At 47.3% G+C, this 15,409-nt stretch overlaps 1 protein-coding gene across 3 annotated transcripts in view; it reads right to left on the reverse strand.

Moving 5' to 3' along the window:
* The window catches only part of LOC119777228, a 32,378-nt gene extending 20,312 nt beyond the window's left edge, over nucleotides 1-12,066 (reverse strand). Inside the window, exons 1-7 of one of the 3 annotated variants that reach the window (XM_038276053.1) lie at nucleotides 11,821-12,066; nucleotides 11,393-11,569; nucleotides 7,848-8,014; nucleotides 7,740-7,768; nucleotides 7,479-7,514; nucleotides 5,462-5,511; nucleotides 54-4,051 (exon numbers count right to left, since the gene is read on the reverse strand). In XM_038276053.1, coding sequence (XP_038131981.1) covers nucleotides 54-4,051; nucleotides 5,462-5,511; nucleotides 7,479-7,514; nucleotides 7,740-7,768; nucleotides 7,848-8,014; nucleotides 11,393-11,569; nucleotides 11,821-11,893 — 4,530 coding nt within the window. In that variant the 5' untranslated portion in view covers nucleotides 11,894-12,066. The remainder of the gene's footprint in view (nucleotides 1-53; nucleotides 4,052-5,461; nucleotides 5,512-7,478; nucleotides 7,515-7,739; nucleotides 7,769-7,847; nucleotides 8,015-11,392; nucleotides 11,570-11,820) is intronic. The other 2 variants (XM_038276054.1, XM_038276055.1) reach the window with 2 other exon arrangements.
* Between the last annotated feature and the right edge of the window lie 3,343 nt (nucleotides 12,067-15,409).

Consider the following 15,409-nt stretch of genomic DNA (forward strand, 5'->3'; position numbering starts at 1 on the left):
GATGATGACTTAAACACATGTTCTAATTAATCACTGGTTCTATATGTGCTCACCAAGTTCTCCTCATGTTCTCCTGTGAAACCATTATTATTCAGTAAGTTGTTTTCTTCTTCATAGGGTTGGCCTGCTAGATCCAGGAAGTTTCCATTGTTGGTTTCTACTGCATACTTCATGGTGAACCCCAGAGGGGCCTTCTCTGCAGGTCCTATTGTTGATGATCCGGGTGTAGCTACCTCTTCCACATCTGTTTCACCAGTAGAACCAGGATGGGCCTCTGAAAAAACCTCTCTGTCTCCAGTGATAGCTGGTAGGAGAACTATCAGGGTACGGTTCTCCGCTGGTAGAACCTTTTCCTCGAAGGGAAGTTCTTTTGGGAAGACAGTCTTTAGAGACCATGTGTCTGATGTTGTTCCTTGAAGAACTTGGGTCATAACTTCATGAGATGTTTCACTGGGATCTTCAACTTTAGGAACATGTTCTGTCACTTTGATGGCAGGTTCAACCACATGTGAAATTGTTGCTTTGTTGGTCTCAGTTTGAATGTCAACTTTAGGACCCTGTGGGGATCCAGATGGTACATCAGTTCTGTCCAACTCAGACACTTGCAGAACTTTTGTAGTCTCTTCAGAACCTTCAGCAGACGGCAGTACTAGCACCTCCTCTGGAATGTTTGATGTTGTTCCCTCTTTTTCCTCTGTTACTTTATACGATATCTCTGAGGTTATATCCTCCGTGTGCTTGAACTGTTCCTCTGCTGATGTTTCTTCTACTTTATCTGAAAATGTTGGACGAACTCCAGCTTTATCTTCATCGGGTCTCAAATACGGTTTGGTTTCTACCGGTCCTTCTACAGCTTCCTCTGGAGCCGGTTGTCCTGTGGGTTCTAGTTTCCTTTTAGGATGCTCCATAAGATCTGCTTCTCCTGTTGGATCGACTTTTGTTTCTTTGTCTTTGAATTCTTTTACTGGATCTCTAGAGGTTTGCATTCCAGGTGAAGGTTCTTCTTGAGGTTTTTGATCTTTACTTGACTCCGGTTTTGGTGGCGATTCTGTGATAGGTTCTTCATTATAGCCTAATCCTATGGGAGGCTCTAATACTGTAGTTGGTTCTTCTGTGGTTTTAGGTTCCTGCATAAATTCTCTTATGGGCTGTGGTTCTTTTAATGAATCTTCAGTATGATCTGTAGTATCAGTTGATACATTTTGGGCCTCTGGTACCAGTACAGACTGCAAGGTGGTTTCTGGAGTTTTTTTGACTACTTCTTCAAGTTTTACTTTGTGCAGAGATTCACCAGTGGTCTCGGTCAGGAGGCCTGGTTCTCTTGTAGCTTCTGCTGAAGTTGGTTCCGGGCGTTCCATTGGCTGATCTGGTTTAATGGGTAAACTGGTTTCATGTGTTGATTGTGGAATGTGCTCCTCTTCTGGACCATTGTTTTCTAACCTCAAAGTAGCTTGTGTTGGTTCCTCAAATGCTCCAGGTTGTTGTTTAACAGTCTCTGCCTCCTGACCAGACTCTTTGGCTGGTTGTTCTTCTTTAGTGGTCTCAGTGAAGGAATCGGCTGACAATGCTGGATCTCTTGAGGGTTGATGTATTTGGTCTTTGGTTGCTTGTTCTGTGGGTTTAACAGCTGGTTGTGTTTCTTGTGTTGATTCCTTATTTTGTTCAGGTTCTTTGCCCGGTTTCTCTGTGGAATGAGGTTCCCACACAGGCCCTGGTTCTGCTTCTAAACCTTCAATTTCTGACACAACCTCTTTCTCCTGATATATAACTTGATTTGTTTCTTGTGGTGGTTCTATGGAGGGTTCCAGAACTTCTGTTGGTTGGTCTGTCGGTTCTGATGATATGGCTTCATATGTTCTTGCAGTGGTTTTGCTTTTTTCAGCCATTTTGGTTTCTTGCGATGGTTTAATGTTTGGTTCCGTTTCTTGTGTTACTTCTTCGGTGGTATTTATTTCTTCATTCGGTTTCTTGGTTGGTTCTGGTTCTTTTTCTGGATCTCCTTCTCTTTGCTTTACTTCTGCTTCTTTAACTGGACTTAGGACCGTACTTATTTCTTGTGACGGTTTTGTTGTAAGCTCTGGAACATGTTCTGGTTGTGCCGTCAGTTCTGTTGATTTTGCTTCAGCTGTTTTCTGTGTGGTTTGTATTTTTAGAGTTGACTCTGTTTCTTTTGCTGGTCTTTTGCTTGGTTCTGCCTCTTGTGCCATGCCCATACCAGGGTTTAACTCTAGGACTGATTCGCTAGAGGCTTCAGGTTCTTGTGTTGGATCTCCAGAAGGTTTGGTTCTTTCTATGTTAATAACTTCAGCATCTCCTACAGTCTTTCTCATTGGTTCTGACGGCTTTTCAGTGAGTTCTGTTGAAGATTCTGCCGTTACTGGAGTTTCTAACTTTAGTTCAGTTTTGTGTGCCGGTTTCTCAACTTTAGAATCACCTTCTGGTTCCTTTTTAAGTTCAGTGTTTTCTGCAATGTCTGGATCATTTGCATCAGTTTCCAGACCTTCTCCTGCCAGTACAGCTTCTCCTACAGGTTCTGGTTTATGTACAGTTTTGTCTGTATGATCTGGTTCTTCTGTAATCTGATGTTGCTCCATGGGCTCTCTGTCTGTTTTAGTTGTAAAGCCATCTGGAGCAGAACCTCCTGTCGGTTTAATTATTGCATCATCTGTTTCTACAACAACTTTCTCTGATTTCTCTCCAACGAATGTCTCCAATGGCTCCAACAGCTCTTCTGTGAAGTCCTGTGTATCTTCTGCCTTGTCTGGTTTGATTGTGGCTTCTTCTGTCTGAACAATCTCATTTTCAGCCTTAGCTCCCTCTTCAACTTCCTCATCTTCTGTAATCATGGCTGTATCTTCTTTTTTGACCTCGACATCTATCATCTCCCCCAGCTTTGCTGCTGGAACAAGAGCAACACTTTCTGTTGTAGTTACCTCAGTTGTCATTGTCCATGTTGTTGGCACTTCTTGAAAAGCACCCTTAACGTTTCCTTCTTTTAAAGTAAGGAGAGGTTTGCTTGTCATCTCTATAATTTCTCGATTTTCAGTGATCCTCTTGCTGATAGTTACCAGGATGGGAGACTGAGAAGAAACATTTGTCTTTGATTCCTGCTCTGAACGTTCACTGATGTTAATTTCTGTTCCTTCTTCAGGTTCCAACATCAGAAACACAGTTGGTGTTGTCTCCATGATGACCTTTGTTTCACCTAAGCTAACATCTTCTGCTGCCTTTGAAGGATCTTCCTGGGCTGTGTCCTCCTCTACAAGAATATCCGTTTCTGGTCCAAGAGCTACAGCGTCAACACTGGGCTCTTGCATGACTTTAGTGGCTTTCTCTGCAGGCGTCAAAGTCCCTCCAGGAATAGTATCTAAATAGTTATCAAGAATTTTCTCCACTGTGGGTCTGAGAACTTGCATCGCAGTCATTTCAGTGATGCCTTCTGTACCAACATCTTCGACCACCACAGCAGTCACATTTGGATGATGCCCTGCTTCCATCAGAGTGAAGGTTTCTGCAGCAGATGGCATGGTGGGCTTTGGACTAATCAATGCTGTTGGCCCCTTTGTTGGTGGTTCATCATCCTGTAGACTGATTACCTGCTTGCTGCTTGGGTCTTTAGTAATACTTCCAATAACCTGGTGATATTCCCCAAGCTTCCCGTCTTCTATTACGGTGCCTGAACCAGCGGCAACCTCCTGATTGAATATGTCAAATAGTTGGTTTGTAGAAGAGGGAAAAACTTCTGTGGTCATCTCAACAATCTCCTCTGAAGTGACTCCAACATTTGAAGCATTGTCGTAGTTGATGACCAGACTTGGTGAAGTAATGCTGCCTACAGTTTCCTGGATATCAGAGTCTTCTGGCACAGTGTCAGCAGCAGGGTCAGAGGTTAAATCCACAGGATTCCCAGAGAGTGAATTCACTGCAGTGTCTTTATGTGAAGCTTCAATTACAGAGAGTGGTGGAGTCCAAGAGGTGACTTCAAAGCCAGGAGAAAGCTCCTCTTGAAGGACTGTAATAGGCTGTGATCCAATGATAACACTGTTGTCTCCTGCAAAAAGGTATTAGAGGAAAGGATTAAAGAAAATCAAGTCTGTCTCCAGCTCAGTCTGACGTGAGGGACAGGACCAATAAACAAAGACATGTCTGCTCTGAATGAAAGTCAGTACATGTGGTTCAGCTGAGTTAGATGGGAACGGCTAAAGCTTAATGTTAGCTTACATTCTGCTCTGTGAGCAGCTGGATGTACAGAAGGCCACCATGTTCTTCACTCAGTAAGACGGTTAAAAGATTCCAAAACTACATTTCTATTGTTGTTAAAAGAAGCCTAAAATAAACTCTGTATTTTCTAATTGTTCTAAAGGTTTAAAGTTCAGTGATTGTTCCTGACACTTCCCAATGATGTTAGCTAACAAGGTTATCTGCTATCTTAGCCCTCCTGGACATCTGCCATGTTTCCCACTAAACAAAGCAATGTCTACATTGTTTCTTCAGCTCCTCTAGACTACGATGTTAGGCTGTGCAACACTGAATTTGGAGATTTTATTTAGACCTGTTTCTCCAAGTGTTTCAGGTCTTACTGTCTACATTCTGTCTGATATGGTGGTCTTTGCTGGGGTGGAGGGGAGCAGGGGCTGCTGATCTTCTAAGTCAGGCTGGTCCACATGTCCCTGTCTGCATCCATGGAGCAGGCTGCTGCTTGTAAATAGGCTTATAGATCTATTCTGAGCGCGGCGTGTGATGGGAATCAGCCCTCCTTCACAAAGACTGCCTGGACTAAAAGGTGATGCCCCTGACAACACCACCAGAACCCCAACTGAACACCAGGTCACAAGCTTACCTTCAGGTGGGATGGGAGGTTAAGACAGGCTTACCAAGGGGTCAACAAAAGGTAACTAAGCTCTGCGTACGTCCAGCTTTTCCATGAAGATGAAGATTTCGCCTAAAACTCATTAACTCTGGTTTGAAGGTTACTGCAGCACCGAGTTAAAGGTGAGAGGTGTTCAGGACAGGCTTAGATGGATAGTTCCAGAATTCTGTTTCAAGCTCAGTGTCCATCATCATCATCATCATCATAAACCCGATATAAAAGTCCTCTTAAGCCTTTGGGCCGAACTTATCTTCAGAGGCTCATGTTGAGAAAATGGACCAAGACCAGATGCCTTCAGGTTCTGTCCAGGTGCTGAACCTTGGCTCTTCTTTAATGAAATACCGTTTTATTGTCTCGCAGGTATTGGTGTTCATTGCATTTTTTATGGAGGTTCAAAGAAAGTCTGCATATCTTGGCTCCTTGCTCTGCGTCTACGTAAAAGTTCAGGTTGATAAGCAGTTCAGTGGGATGCTGTTCGCTCTCTATGATGACTATACAGCTGCCGCCTTTGGTTTAACAATCTTTGTCTCCTAAGTATTTGTCCATTAATAGATTTCTCTGAAACTAGAGAAGTACCAAAGCATCTCCTACCTGGTAGAGAGTCCACTGCAGGTTCTTCGGTCTGGATAGATGGTTCAGATCTGCAGCCCAAACAGAAAACAAAACAATGTTTAAACAAACCAGACCTGAACTTCAGACAGACCACAGCTCAGAAAGAGTAGGTCATCATTCATCGATTCACATCACCTCAGAATTAAAATCATGAAATCACTTCATTAGTTCAGATCAAAGATAACAAATCTGGATTTCTAATGTGTAGGTCCGATGGTCCCTCTAGTTTCCAGGTGACATGGTACTACTAGTAAAGGTGGGATATATTTAAAGGACAAAGGTGTCCGAGGGACAAAGGAGTCTGAGGGACAAAAGAATCTGAGGGACAAAGGAGTCTGAGGGGCAAAGGGGTCTGAGGGACAAATGAGTCCGAGGGGCAAAGGGGTCTGAGGGGCAAAGGGGTCTGAGGGGCAAAGGAGTCTGAGGGAAAAAGGAGCCTGAGGGACAAAGGTGTCTGAGGGGCAAAGGGGTCTGAGAGACAAAGGAGTCTGATGGAAAAAGGAGCCTGAGGGACAAAGGGGTCTGAGGGGCAAAGGGGTCTGAGGGACAAAGGAGTCTGAGGGAAAAAGGAGCCTGAGGGACAAAGGGGTCTGAGGGGCAAAGGGGTCTGAGGGACAAAGGAGTCTGAGGGGCAAAGGAGCCTGAGGGACAAAGGAGTCTGAGGGGCAAAGGAGCCTGAGGGACAAAGGAGTCTGAGGGACAAAGGGGTCTGAGGGACAAATGAGTCCGAGGGGCAAAGGGGTCTGAGGGACAAATGAGTCCGAGGGGCAAAGGGGTCCGAGGGGCAAAGGGGTCCGAGGGGCAAAGGGGTGTGAGGGGCAAAGGAGTCTGAGGGAAAAAGGAGCCTGAGGGACAAAGGAGCCTGAGGGACAAAGGGGTCTGAGGGGCAAAGGAGCCTGAGGGACAAAGGAGTCTGAGGGGCAAAGGAGCCTGAGGGACAAAGGAGTCTGAGGGACAAAGGAGTTTGACAAAACGAGGAGTCTAAGGGACAAAGGACATTGAACCCTCAAACAATACTGGCTGATAAAGGAACGTTTTATTTATTTATTTTAAACTCCAACATTTTGTTTTAAGCTCAGCAAACATCAAACTACTAATAATCTACAGGCCCCGTCTCTGAAACAGGAGTCAAACACTCATCTTGTCGTCTCCGTCCCTCAGTTTTATGGGGGCCGGCCATGTTTGCAAAGCCAATGGTTGTGAAGCAAAGCTTTGGACCTAAAAGGCAGAAAGCATCTTTCTTCTGGTGGATTAGAGGGAGCAGCAGCAGGGAAGCGCTTCTCTGAGCGGGCTCAAGTTCAGAACATCCTCCTCTCCTGTTTCTACTGCGCGGTTAAAGGCCTTCAGGTCAGTCTGCTGGTTCAGGTTCTTCGTCAGAATTTGGCTCTAATCAAGCTCAGATAGGAGGCGGTTCTCATATCTCTCCCTGAGTCTAGACCTGCTTTAGAAGAATGATTTTGATTGGCTGTCTAATCTGCATAGGTCAGCTTGGGTTCATCACTCATTGGTCGATCAGCAATGATGAAGACTATTCTGAGGTTCCTCAGCAGATTGTGGCTTTAGGCAGGATGGGTTAGGGTTGCTTTGATCTCCTAAACCAAGAATCTAAAACCTCAGGTGATTCCAGAACCTCGTTGATCCACAGACAGGGTCAGAACCCTGGTTCTGTATCAACCCGGCTCAGTTTCACAAACACACATGGTCTCCTTTTCTATGCTGGAGGCTGACAGACTGTCTCTGGGTTACAGGTCATTATGTCCACAGTCCGACTGGTCAGAACCTAAGAGAACCCTGGACCAGGCTGTCAGACCAGCCTCTCTTTGAAGACAGAAACTCCTGATGATTTTACTCAGATTGAAACATCTGCCTGATTTCTTTGTTTTGTGTCTTTCTTTGGACTGAACTTCTAGCCAAACAGAACCAGGACAGGAGGACTTCCTGCTTAAAAAGACCCCGGCCTTCCCCTGATGAAGGGCTGCTGATGGTCCAACCCTACCTGCACGGTGGCGGAGAGCCTGGAGGGGCGGACTCACTGTGACAGACCATGAAACACAGCACAGGGTCAACACACAGACACCACACTGATCGTCATTAGGTCCAAACTAATCCCAACAATAATCCACCTCCAGTAGCCAGAGGACAATCCAGGGACATAAGAAATGATTCTGCTTTAAATGACCAAACTAAAAATAAACAAACAGCAGGAAACCTTTGAGCTTTCTGGGATCTGGGTTTGGTTCCAGCAATATTTACTGACCTGTTCATCGCAGCAGTCAGTGCAACTCTCTGAAATAAATCAGAACATCATCAGCAAAACAGCATTTCTGACATCATCATTGATCCAGACAGAGGGGAGGGAACCTACACTCCTGATGAGGCTTTTATGCTCCTCTGATTGGCTGAAGAAGCTGCCAATATCCCTGATACTGACGGACCCGTCGATGCAGCGGGTCACCCAGGCCTGGTACTGGTCCCGGTCAGGGAGCTGGTCCCAGAAGATCTTGAAGGCCTCCCACACCGTCTCCTGGCACACTGAAACACCAACACAGACATGTCCAACAGGGAGGACGGACCCAGTGGTCTTATTGGTACCATGAGCCCAGCGGCAGGCCGGATTATTATGCTGACATTTTCCTTATCATTCCTGCTTCTGGACACTTCAGCTTTCCCTTTCTGGACCCTAACCATCATCCACAGGAGGTCAATCCACAATGTGGACGTTTCCTCAGATCCCACAGCATGGACTTACTGTTAGGTTCTCATTAAAATCAAGAAAAAAAATCTGAAAATAAGTCAAATAAACATATTGGAGAAAAACATTCATACCGGGCAGAAACTAATCTTCTCTGAGACTGAGAAAATATTTGATCATAAAATAAATAAAGGGATTTTCTCTCGATGTGAACTGCATGGTGGGCGGGGCTGTGTTCCTATTGGCCAGTCTCAGCTTGACTGACAGCTGGGTGCTGACATTAGCTTTTAACCCCGCCCATCCGGCCATTAACGCTCGTCCACATTCCAGGATAGGCGCTGCTCATCTAGACTCTGTTCGTAAACCTAGGACGCATCCTTAGAAAACCAGATTCGAAGGCCGATTACGTCATAGCGCGGCGCCGAGGTCTGGTCGGATTCCAAGAATCCTCGTTATGCGGCCTTAAAATGCGTCCTTCTTTTTGCCTGATTTGAAGGACGGGTCCGATGTATCCTCGGTATTCTTGGAAATCCCAGGATTCATTGCGAGACCAAGCAAGCTGTGATCAGAGGAAAGGTTACTTGGCGCCAAACAGTGGTGAAAATTGGAAGTTCAGTTTAAAATAATCCAGTCAGTGAATAGTTCCGTCTGAAATGAATGAAAAATAGTTGTTTTAATGGTTATAGAGTCAGATATGTGGCGGTAATGTTTGGTTTATCTAAAGGTTTTTATCTGTTACTGTGTAAATGGGTTTGGCTGGAATTTAAGGACAGATTCTAATATATCTGCAGGGTGGGGACTATAAATCTGATAGGATTTTTATCTTTTTATTGCTGTTTTGCACAATATGCTTAACTACGTATTTTTTGTTGTTGAATATTAGAGATTTTGCAGATATATTTTTTATAAATACATTGTTTAGATTTACTTATATCTTTCTACCCCTTTTAAAGAATAGAATAGAAAATCCCTTTATTGTCCCACAATGGGCAAATTATCAGCAGCAGAAAGATTATTGAAAATGGTCACACAAAGGAGGACCTTAGAAAAATGTATAAGAATAACATAATAGGGAAGAGTTAAAATATAAACAATACAATTCTGTAAAGTGTTTTAACAATATAAAACTGGGGAATAAATCAATATGCAGCTATGGACATTTTTACAGTAATTTGAAAATAGCAGCAACATCAGAGATGTGCAGAATGACAGCAGCAGGTTATTTAACTGACTAAGGTTTCTATCATTACATTTGATTTGATTAGTTCCTGCTGCCGGTGGTTGGAACCTTTATTCCACTCTGGATTCTTGTGAGTGTAGTCTTTGTTCACTTCACAATAAAAAAGAAATGGACAGTTTTGAAAACTTCTGTATTCATTCTTTTCCTGCTTTGTGTGTCAACGTTCACGGTTGCTAAGCAACAGAGCATACGGCGGTAAAACCCGCCGAAGGGTAGACCTGGTCGAATTCACAGCCTAAACTCTTCCGGTCTCCTTATTTTCAAGGACTTCGAAGGATCCAGTCTAGGTAGACCGCGTCCTTGGAGGACCCGTCCTAGGTTTTCGAACAGAGCCCTAGACTCTATATATATATATATATAAATACATATATATATATATATACACATATATATATATATATATATATATATATATATATATATATATATGGGTCAAATGGTTTCAGTTGTTGTTTTTCCTCAATCTAACATGCAATATTTTTCAGCTCATGACTTTTTCAAATGAGAAATAAACCAGACTCCAAAAACGACATCATCATCCACTGAATAAAGAATTCCTACATTGACATTTCACAGTGAATTACTTTCTATTTCCTCTACTTTCTATTTTCTAACATTAGAAAATAGTCAGTCAATGTCTTCCAGTCAGTCTGAGATAGCCAGACTAATGTTAGTCTGCAGACTGAACTATAGGATCCATCGGCTATAGATGGATTTATTGCTTAGTTCATCCACTGACTGGGAAATGACCAGTGGAACGTCTTCCTGCAGACAGAAAACTGCTGGTTTTAGCAGCTAAATGCTGCACAGGGAGACATTATCACTGCATGTCTCTGTGGGAGTGGGGAGTACCAAGATGGTGGACGGTTGCTTCACTTCTGTCAATCAGCAATCCAGTGAATATATAAAGATCAGTGTCTGACCCCCTGGTTACCAGGGTTACCCGACCTCCGACCCCCTGGTAACCAGCGTTACCCGACCTCGGACTCCCTGGTTCCCAGGGTTACCTGACCTCCGACCCCCTGGTAACCAGCGTTACCCGACCTCCGACCCCCTGGTAACCAGCGTTACCCGACCTCCGACCCCCTGGTTCCCAGGGTTACCCGACCTCGGACTCCCTGGTTACCAGGGTTACCCGACCTCCGACTCCCTGGTAACCAGGGTTACCCGACCTCGGACTCCCTGGTAACCAGCGTTACCCGAACTCGGACTCCCTGGTTACCAGGGTTACCCGACCTCGGACTCCCTGGTAACCAGGGTTACCCGACCTCGGACTCCCTGGTAACCAGGGTTACCCGACCTCGGACTCCCTTGTTCCCAGGGTTACCCGACCTCGGACTCCCTGGTAACCAGCGTTACCCGACCTCCGACCCCCTGGTTCCCAGGGTTACCCGACCTCGGACTCCCTGGTTACCAGGGTTACCCGACCTCCGACTCCCTGGTAACCAGGGTTACCCGAACTCGGACTCCCTGGTTACCAGGGTTACCCGACCTCGGACTCCCTGGTAACCAGCGTTACCCGAACTCGGACTCCCTGGTTACCAGGGTTACCCGACCTCGGACTCCCTGGTAACCAGGGTTACCCGACCTCGGACTCCCTGGTAACCAGGGTTACCCGACCTCGGACTCCCTTGTTCCCAGGGTTACCCGAACTCGGACTCCCTGGTTACCAGGGTTACCCGACCTCGGACTCCCTGGTTACCAGGGTTACCCGACCTCCGACTCCCTGGTAACCAGGGTTACCCGACCTCGGACTCCCTGGTAACCAGGGTTACCCGACCTCCGACTCCCTGGTAACCAGGGTTACCCGACCTCCGACTCCCTGGTAACCAGGGTTACCCGACCTCCGACCCCCTGGTTACCTGGGTTACCCGACCTCCGACCCCCTGGTTACCAGGGTTACATGACCTCCTACCCCCTGGTTACCAGGGTTACCCGACCTCTGACCCTGGCAGTCCCCTGCTGAAGCGGACGTTACCTCTGAGGTGGAAGAAGTCCAGGTGGTTGCTGACGGCCTGGTTGAACGTCTCCTCGGAGCAGAGCTTCACTCCGCTGGGAAACAGAACGTTCCTCTTCCTGCGGATCAGAACCGAGTGTTTCCTGAAGGACAGCTGGTCTGAATCCACAGGTCCTGCTGCCAGGTCCTGACCAGGATCTGGAGGAAACAGAACCGTCTTACAGGGTAAAACCAGACGGAGCAGGAAGGTTTTCTGAAACATTCGGGTCCATTAATAGAACGGTTCTGCTACGTCGTCAGAACCGCCTGTTCTCTTTGGGTCTAACTGATTGACAGAGCTCAGTTCTGCAGGGTTCTGGTTCCCCTGAACTATTTTGGCCTTCAGTCTAAGAAAACAAGCCCAGGACTCTAGAAACCACGGTAACAGCCATGAAGGCGCCTCCACTCACCCGTCTCCGTGCACAGCAGTCCTGACAGCAGCACGGCCCACAGTGTCCACAGACCCACGCTCCTCCCAAACATTTTCTCTCCCAACAGGTCCCTTGGTTCCCTCACCTCCACCGACTCGTTCTTCCTCCGCCTCTCATGGCAGAACTAACAGAACCGGGCTGGGTGGAGAAGCGGCGGCGTCTCCCTCTCAGCTGAGCAGATGGCAGATTGGTTAATCCCATTTGCTAAGCTGCTGGAGTGGATGAGTGTCAGAGGTCCGACTGGAGGCACTGATCTGTGAGCCTAAATGGTTACCGGATCGCCTCGCCGGGTCCCGGATCCGTTAGGAACCGACTACTGAGCCTCAACGGGTCCCGGACCGGTTCAGTCAGTGATTCTGACCGGATAAGAACCAGAATTAAACTTTGAACAAAGAGGCTCTGAACTGCTGGACTCCAGTGGAACTGAAATGGGCCAAAATAACCAGAACCAGTAGGAATACTGGATCCATAGATAACCAGAACCAGTAGGAATACTGGATCCATAGATAACCAGAACCAGTAGGAATACTGGAGCCATAGATAAACAGAACCACTGGGAATACTGGAGCCATAGATAACCAGAACCAGTAGGAATACTGGAGCCATAGATAACCAGAACCACTGGTAATACTGGATCCAAAGCTAACCAGAACCAGTAGGAATACTGGATCCATAGATAACCAGAACCAGTAGGAATACTGGAGCCATAGATAACCAGAACCACTGGGAATACTACTGGTTCTGGTTATCTATGGCTCCAGTATTCCTACTGGTTCTGGTTATCTTTGGCTCCAGTATTCCCAGTGGTTCTGGTTATCTATGGATCCAGTATTCCTACTGGTTCTGGTTATCTTTGGCTCCAGTATTCCCAGTGGTTCTGGTTATCTATGGATCCAGTATTCCTACTGGTTCTGGTTATCTTTGGCACCAGTATTACCACTGGTTCTGGTTATCTATGGCTCCAGTATTCCTACTGGTTCTGGTTATCTTTGGCTCCAGTATTCCCAGTGGTTCTGGTTATCTATGGCTCCAGTATTCCGGCTGGTTCTGGTTATCTTTGGCTCCAGTATTCCTACTTGTTCTGGTTATCTTTGGCACCAGTATTACCACTGGTTCTGGTTATCTATGGCTCCAGTATTCCTACTGGTTCTGGTTATCTTTGGCTCCAGTATTCCTACTGGTTCTGGTTATCTTTGGCTCCAGTATTACCACTGGTTCTGGTTATCTATGGCTCCAGTATTCCTACTGGTTCTGGTTATCTATGGCTCCAGTATTACCACTGGTTCTGGTTATCTTTGGTTCCAGTATTCCTACTGGTTCTGGTTATCTTTGGCTCCAGTAGGAATACTGGAGCCATATAACCAGAGGTCAGATGAAGTCAAACACACACATCCGTTCTAAATGGACCAGTCCAGAACCACACCTCTTGAACAATTCCAATCTAAGTCCACCAGAACGGTTAACTGGGACCAGAACTATAGGGGCTTTCCAGACCTGAAGAGAAACCGATGATTCCAGAACCCAAACCAGGCCAGAACCAGGAGCTAAAGAGAGCTGGATCAGAACTGGACAATTTCAGGTGTGTCTATCAGGGGTTCTGGTGTGTCCATCGGGGGTTCTGGTGTGCCCATCGGGGGTTCTGGTGTGTCCATCGGGGGTTCTGGTGTGTCCATCAGTGGTTCTGGTGTGTTCTGGTGTGTCCATCGGGGGTTCTGGTGTGTCCATCAGTGGTTCTGGTGTGTTCTGGTGTGTCCATCAGTGGTTCTGGTGTGTTCTGGTGTGTCCATCGGGGGTTCTGGTGTGTCCATCAGTGGTTCTGGTGTGTTCTGGTGTGTCCATCAGGGGTTCTGGTGTGTCCATCAGGGGTTCTAGTGTGTCCATCAGGGGTTCTGGTGTGTCCATCAGTGGTTCTGGTGTGTCCATCAGTGGTTCTGGTGTGTCCATCAGTGGTTCTGGTGTGTTCTGGTGTGTCTATCAGGGGTTCTGGTGTGTCTATCAGGGGTTCTGGTGTGTCCATCAGGGGTTCTGGTGTGTTCTGGTGTGTCCATCGGGGGTTCTGGTGTGCCCATCGGGGTTCTGGTGTGTCCATCAGTGGTTCTGGTGTGTCCATCAGTGGTTCTGGTGTGTTCTGGTGTGTCCATCAGGGGTTCTGGTGTGTCCATCAGGGGTTCTGGTGTGTCCATCAGGGGTTCTGGTGTGTTCTGGTGTGTCTATCAGGGGTTCTGGTGTGTCCATCAGGGGTTCTGGTGTGTTCTGGTGTGTCCATCGGGGGTTCTGGTGTGCCCATCGGGGTTCTGGTGTGTCCATCAGTGGTTCTGGTGTGTCCATCAGTGGTTCTGGTGTGTTCTGGTGTGTTCTGGTGTGTCCATCAGGGGTTCTGGTGTGTCCATCAGGGGTTCTGGTGTGTTCTGGTGTGTCTATCAGGGGTTCTGGTGTGTCCATCAGGGGTTCTGGTGTGTTCTGGTGTGTCCATCAGGGGTTCTGGTGTGTCCATCAGGGGTTCTGGTGTGTCATTCCGTGGTTCTGGTGTGTTCTGGTGTGTCCATCAGGGGTTCTGGTGTGTTCTGGTGTGTCCATCAGGGGTTCTGGTGTGTTCTGGTGTGTCCATCAGGGGTTCTGGTGTGTCCATCAGGGGTTCTGGTGTGTCCATCAGGGGTTCTGGTGTGTTCTGGTGTGTCCATCAGGGGTTCTGGTGTGTCCATCAGTGGTTCTGGTGTGTTCTGGTGTGTCCATCAGGGGTTCTGGTGTGTCCATCAGGGGTTCTGGTGTGTTCTGGTGTGTCCATCAGGGGTTCTGGTGTGTTCTGGTGTGTCCATCAGGGGTTCTGGTGTGTTCTGGTGTGTCCATCAGGGGTTCTGGTGTGTTCTGGTGTGTCCATCAGGGGTTCTGGTGTGTCCATCAGGGGTTCTAGTGTGTCCATCAGGGGTTCTGGTGTGTCCATCAGCGGTTCTGGTGTGTCCATCAGCGGTTCTGGTGTGTCCATCAGGGGTTCTAGTGTGTCCATCAGGGGTTCTAGTGTGTCCATCAGCGGTTCTGGTGTGTCCATCAGGGGTTCTGGTGTGTCCATCAGCGGTTCTGGTGTGTCCATCAGCGGTTCTGGTGTGTCCATCAGGGGTTCTAGTGTGTCCATCAGGGGTTCTAGTGTGTCCATCAGCGGTTCTGGTGTGTCCATCAGGGGTTCTGGTGTGTCCATCAGGGGTTCTGGTGTGTCCATCAGGGGTTCTGGTGTGTCTATCAGTGGTTCTAGTGTGTCCATCAGGGGTTCTGGTGTGTCCATCAGGGGTTCTGGTGTGTCCATCAGGGGTTCTGGTGTGTCTATCAGGGGTTCTAGTGTGTCCATCAGGGGTTCTAGTGTGTCCATCAGGGGTTCTGGTGTGTCCATCAGTGGTTCTGGTGTGTTCTGGTGTGTCCATCAGCGGTTCTGGTGTGTCCATCAGGGGTTCTGGTGTGTCCATCAGGGGTTCTGGTGTGTCCATCAGCGGTTCTGGTGTGTCCATCAGGGGTTCTGGTGTGTCCATCAGGGGTTCTGGTGTGTCCATCAGCGGTTCTGGTGTGTCCATCAGGGGTT

The sequence above is a fragment of the Cyprinodon tularosa genome, unplaced genomic scaffold (assembly GCF_016077235.1).
Source record: "Cyprinodon tularosa strain WSP-4 unplaced genomic scaffold, ASM1607723v1 ctg991, whole genome shotgun sequence".
Lineage (NCBI taxonomy): Eukaryota > Metazoa > Chordata > Actinopteri > Cyprinodontiformes > Cyprinodontidae > Cyprinodon > Cyprinodon tularosa.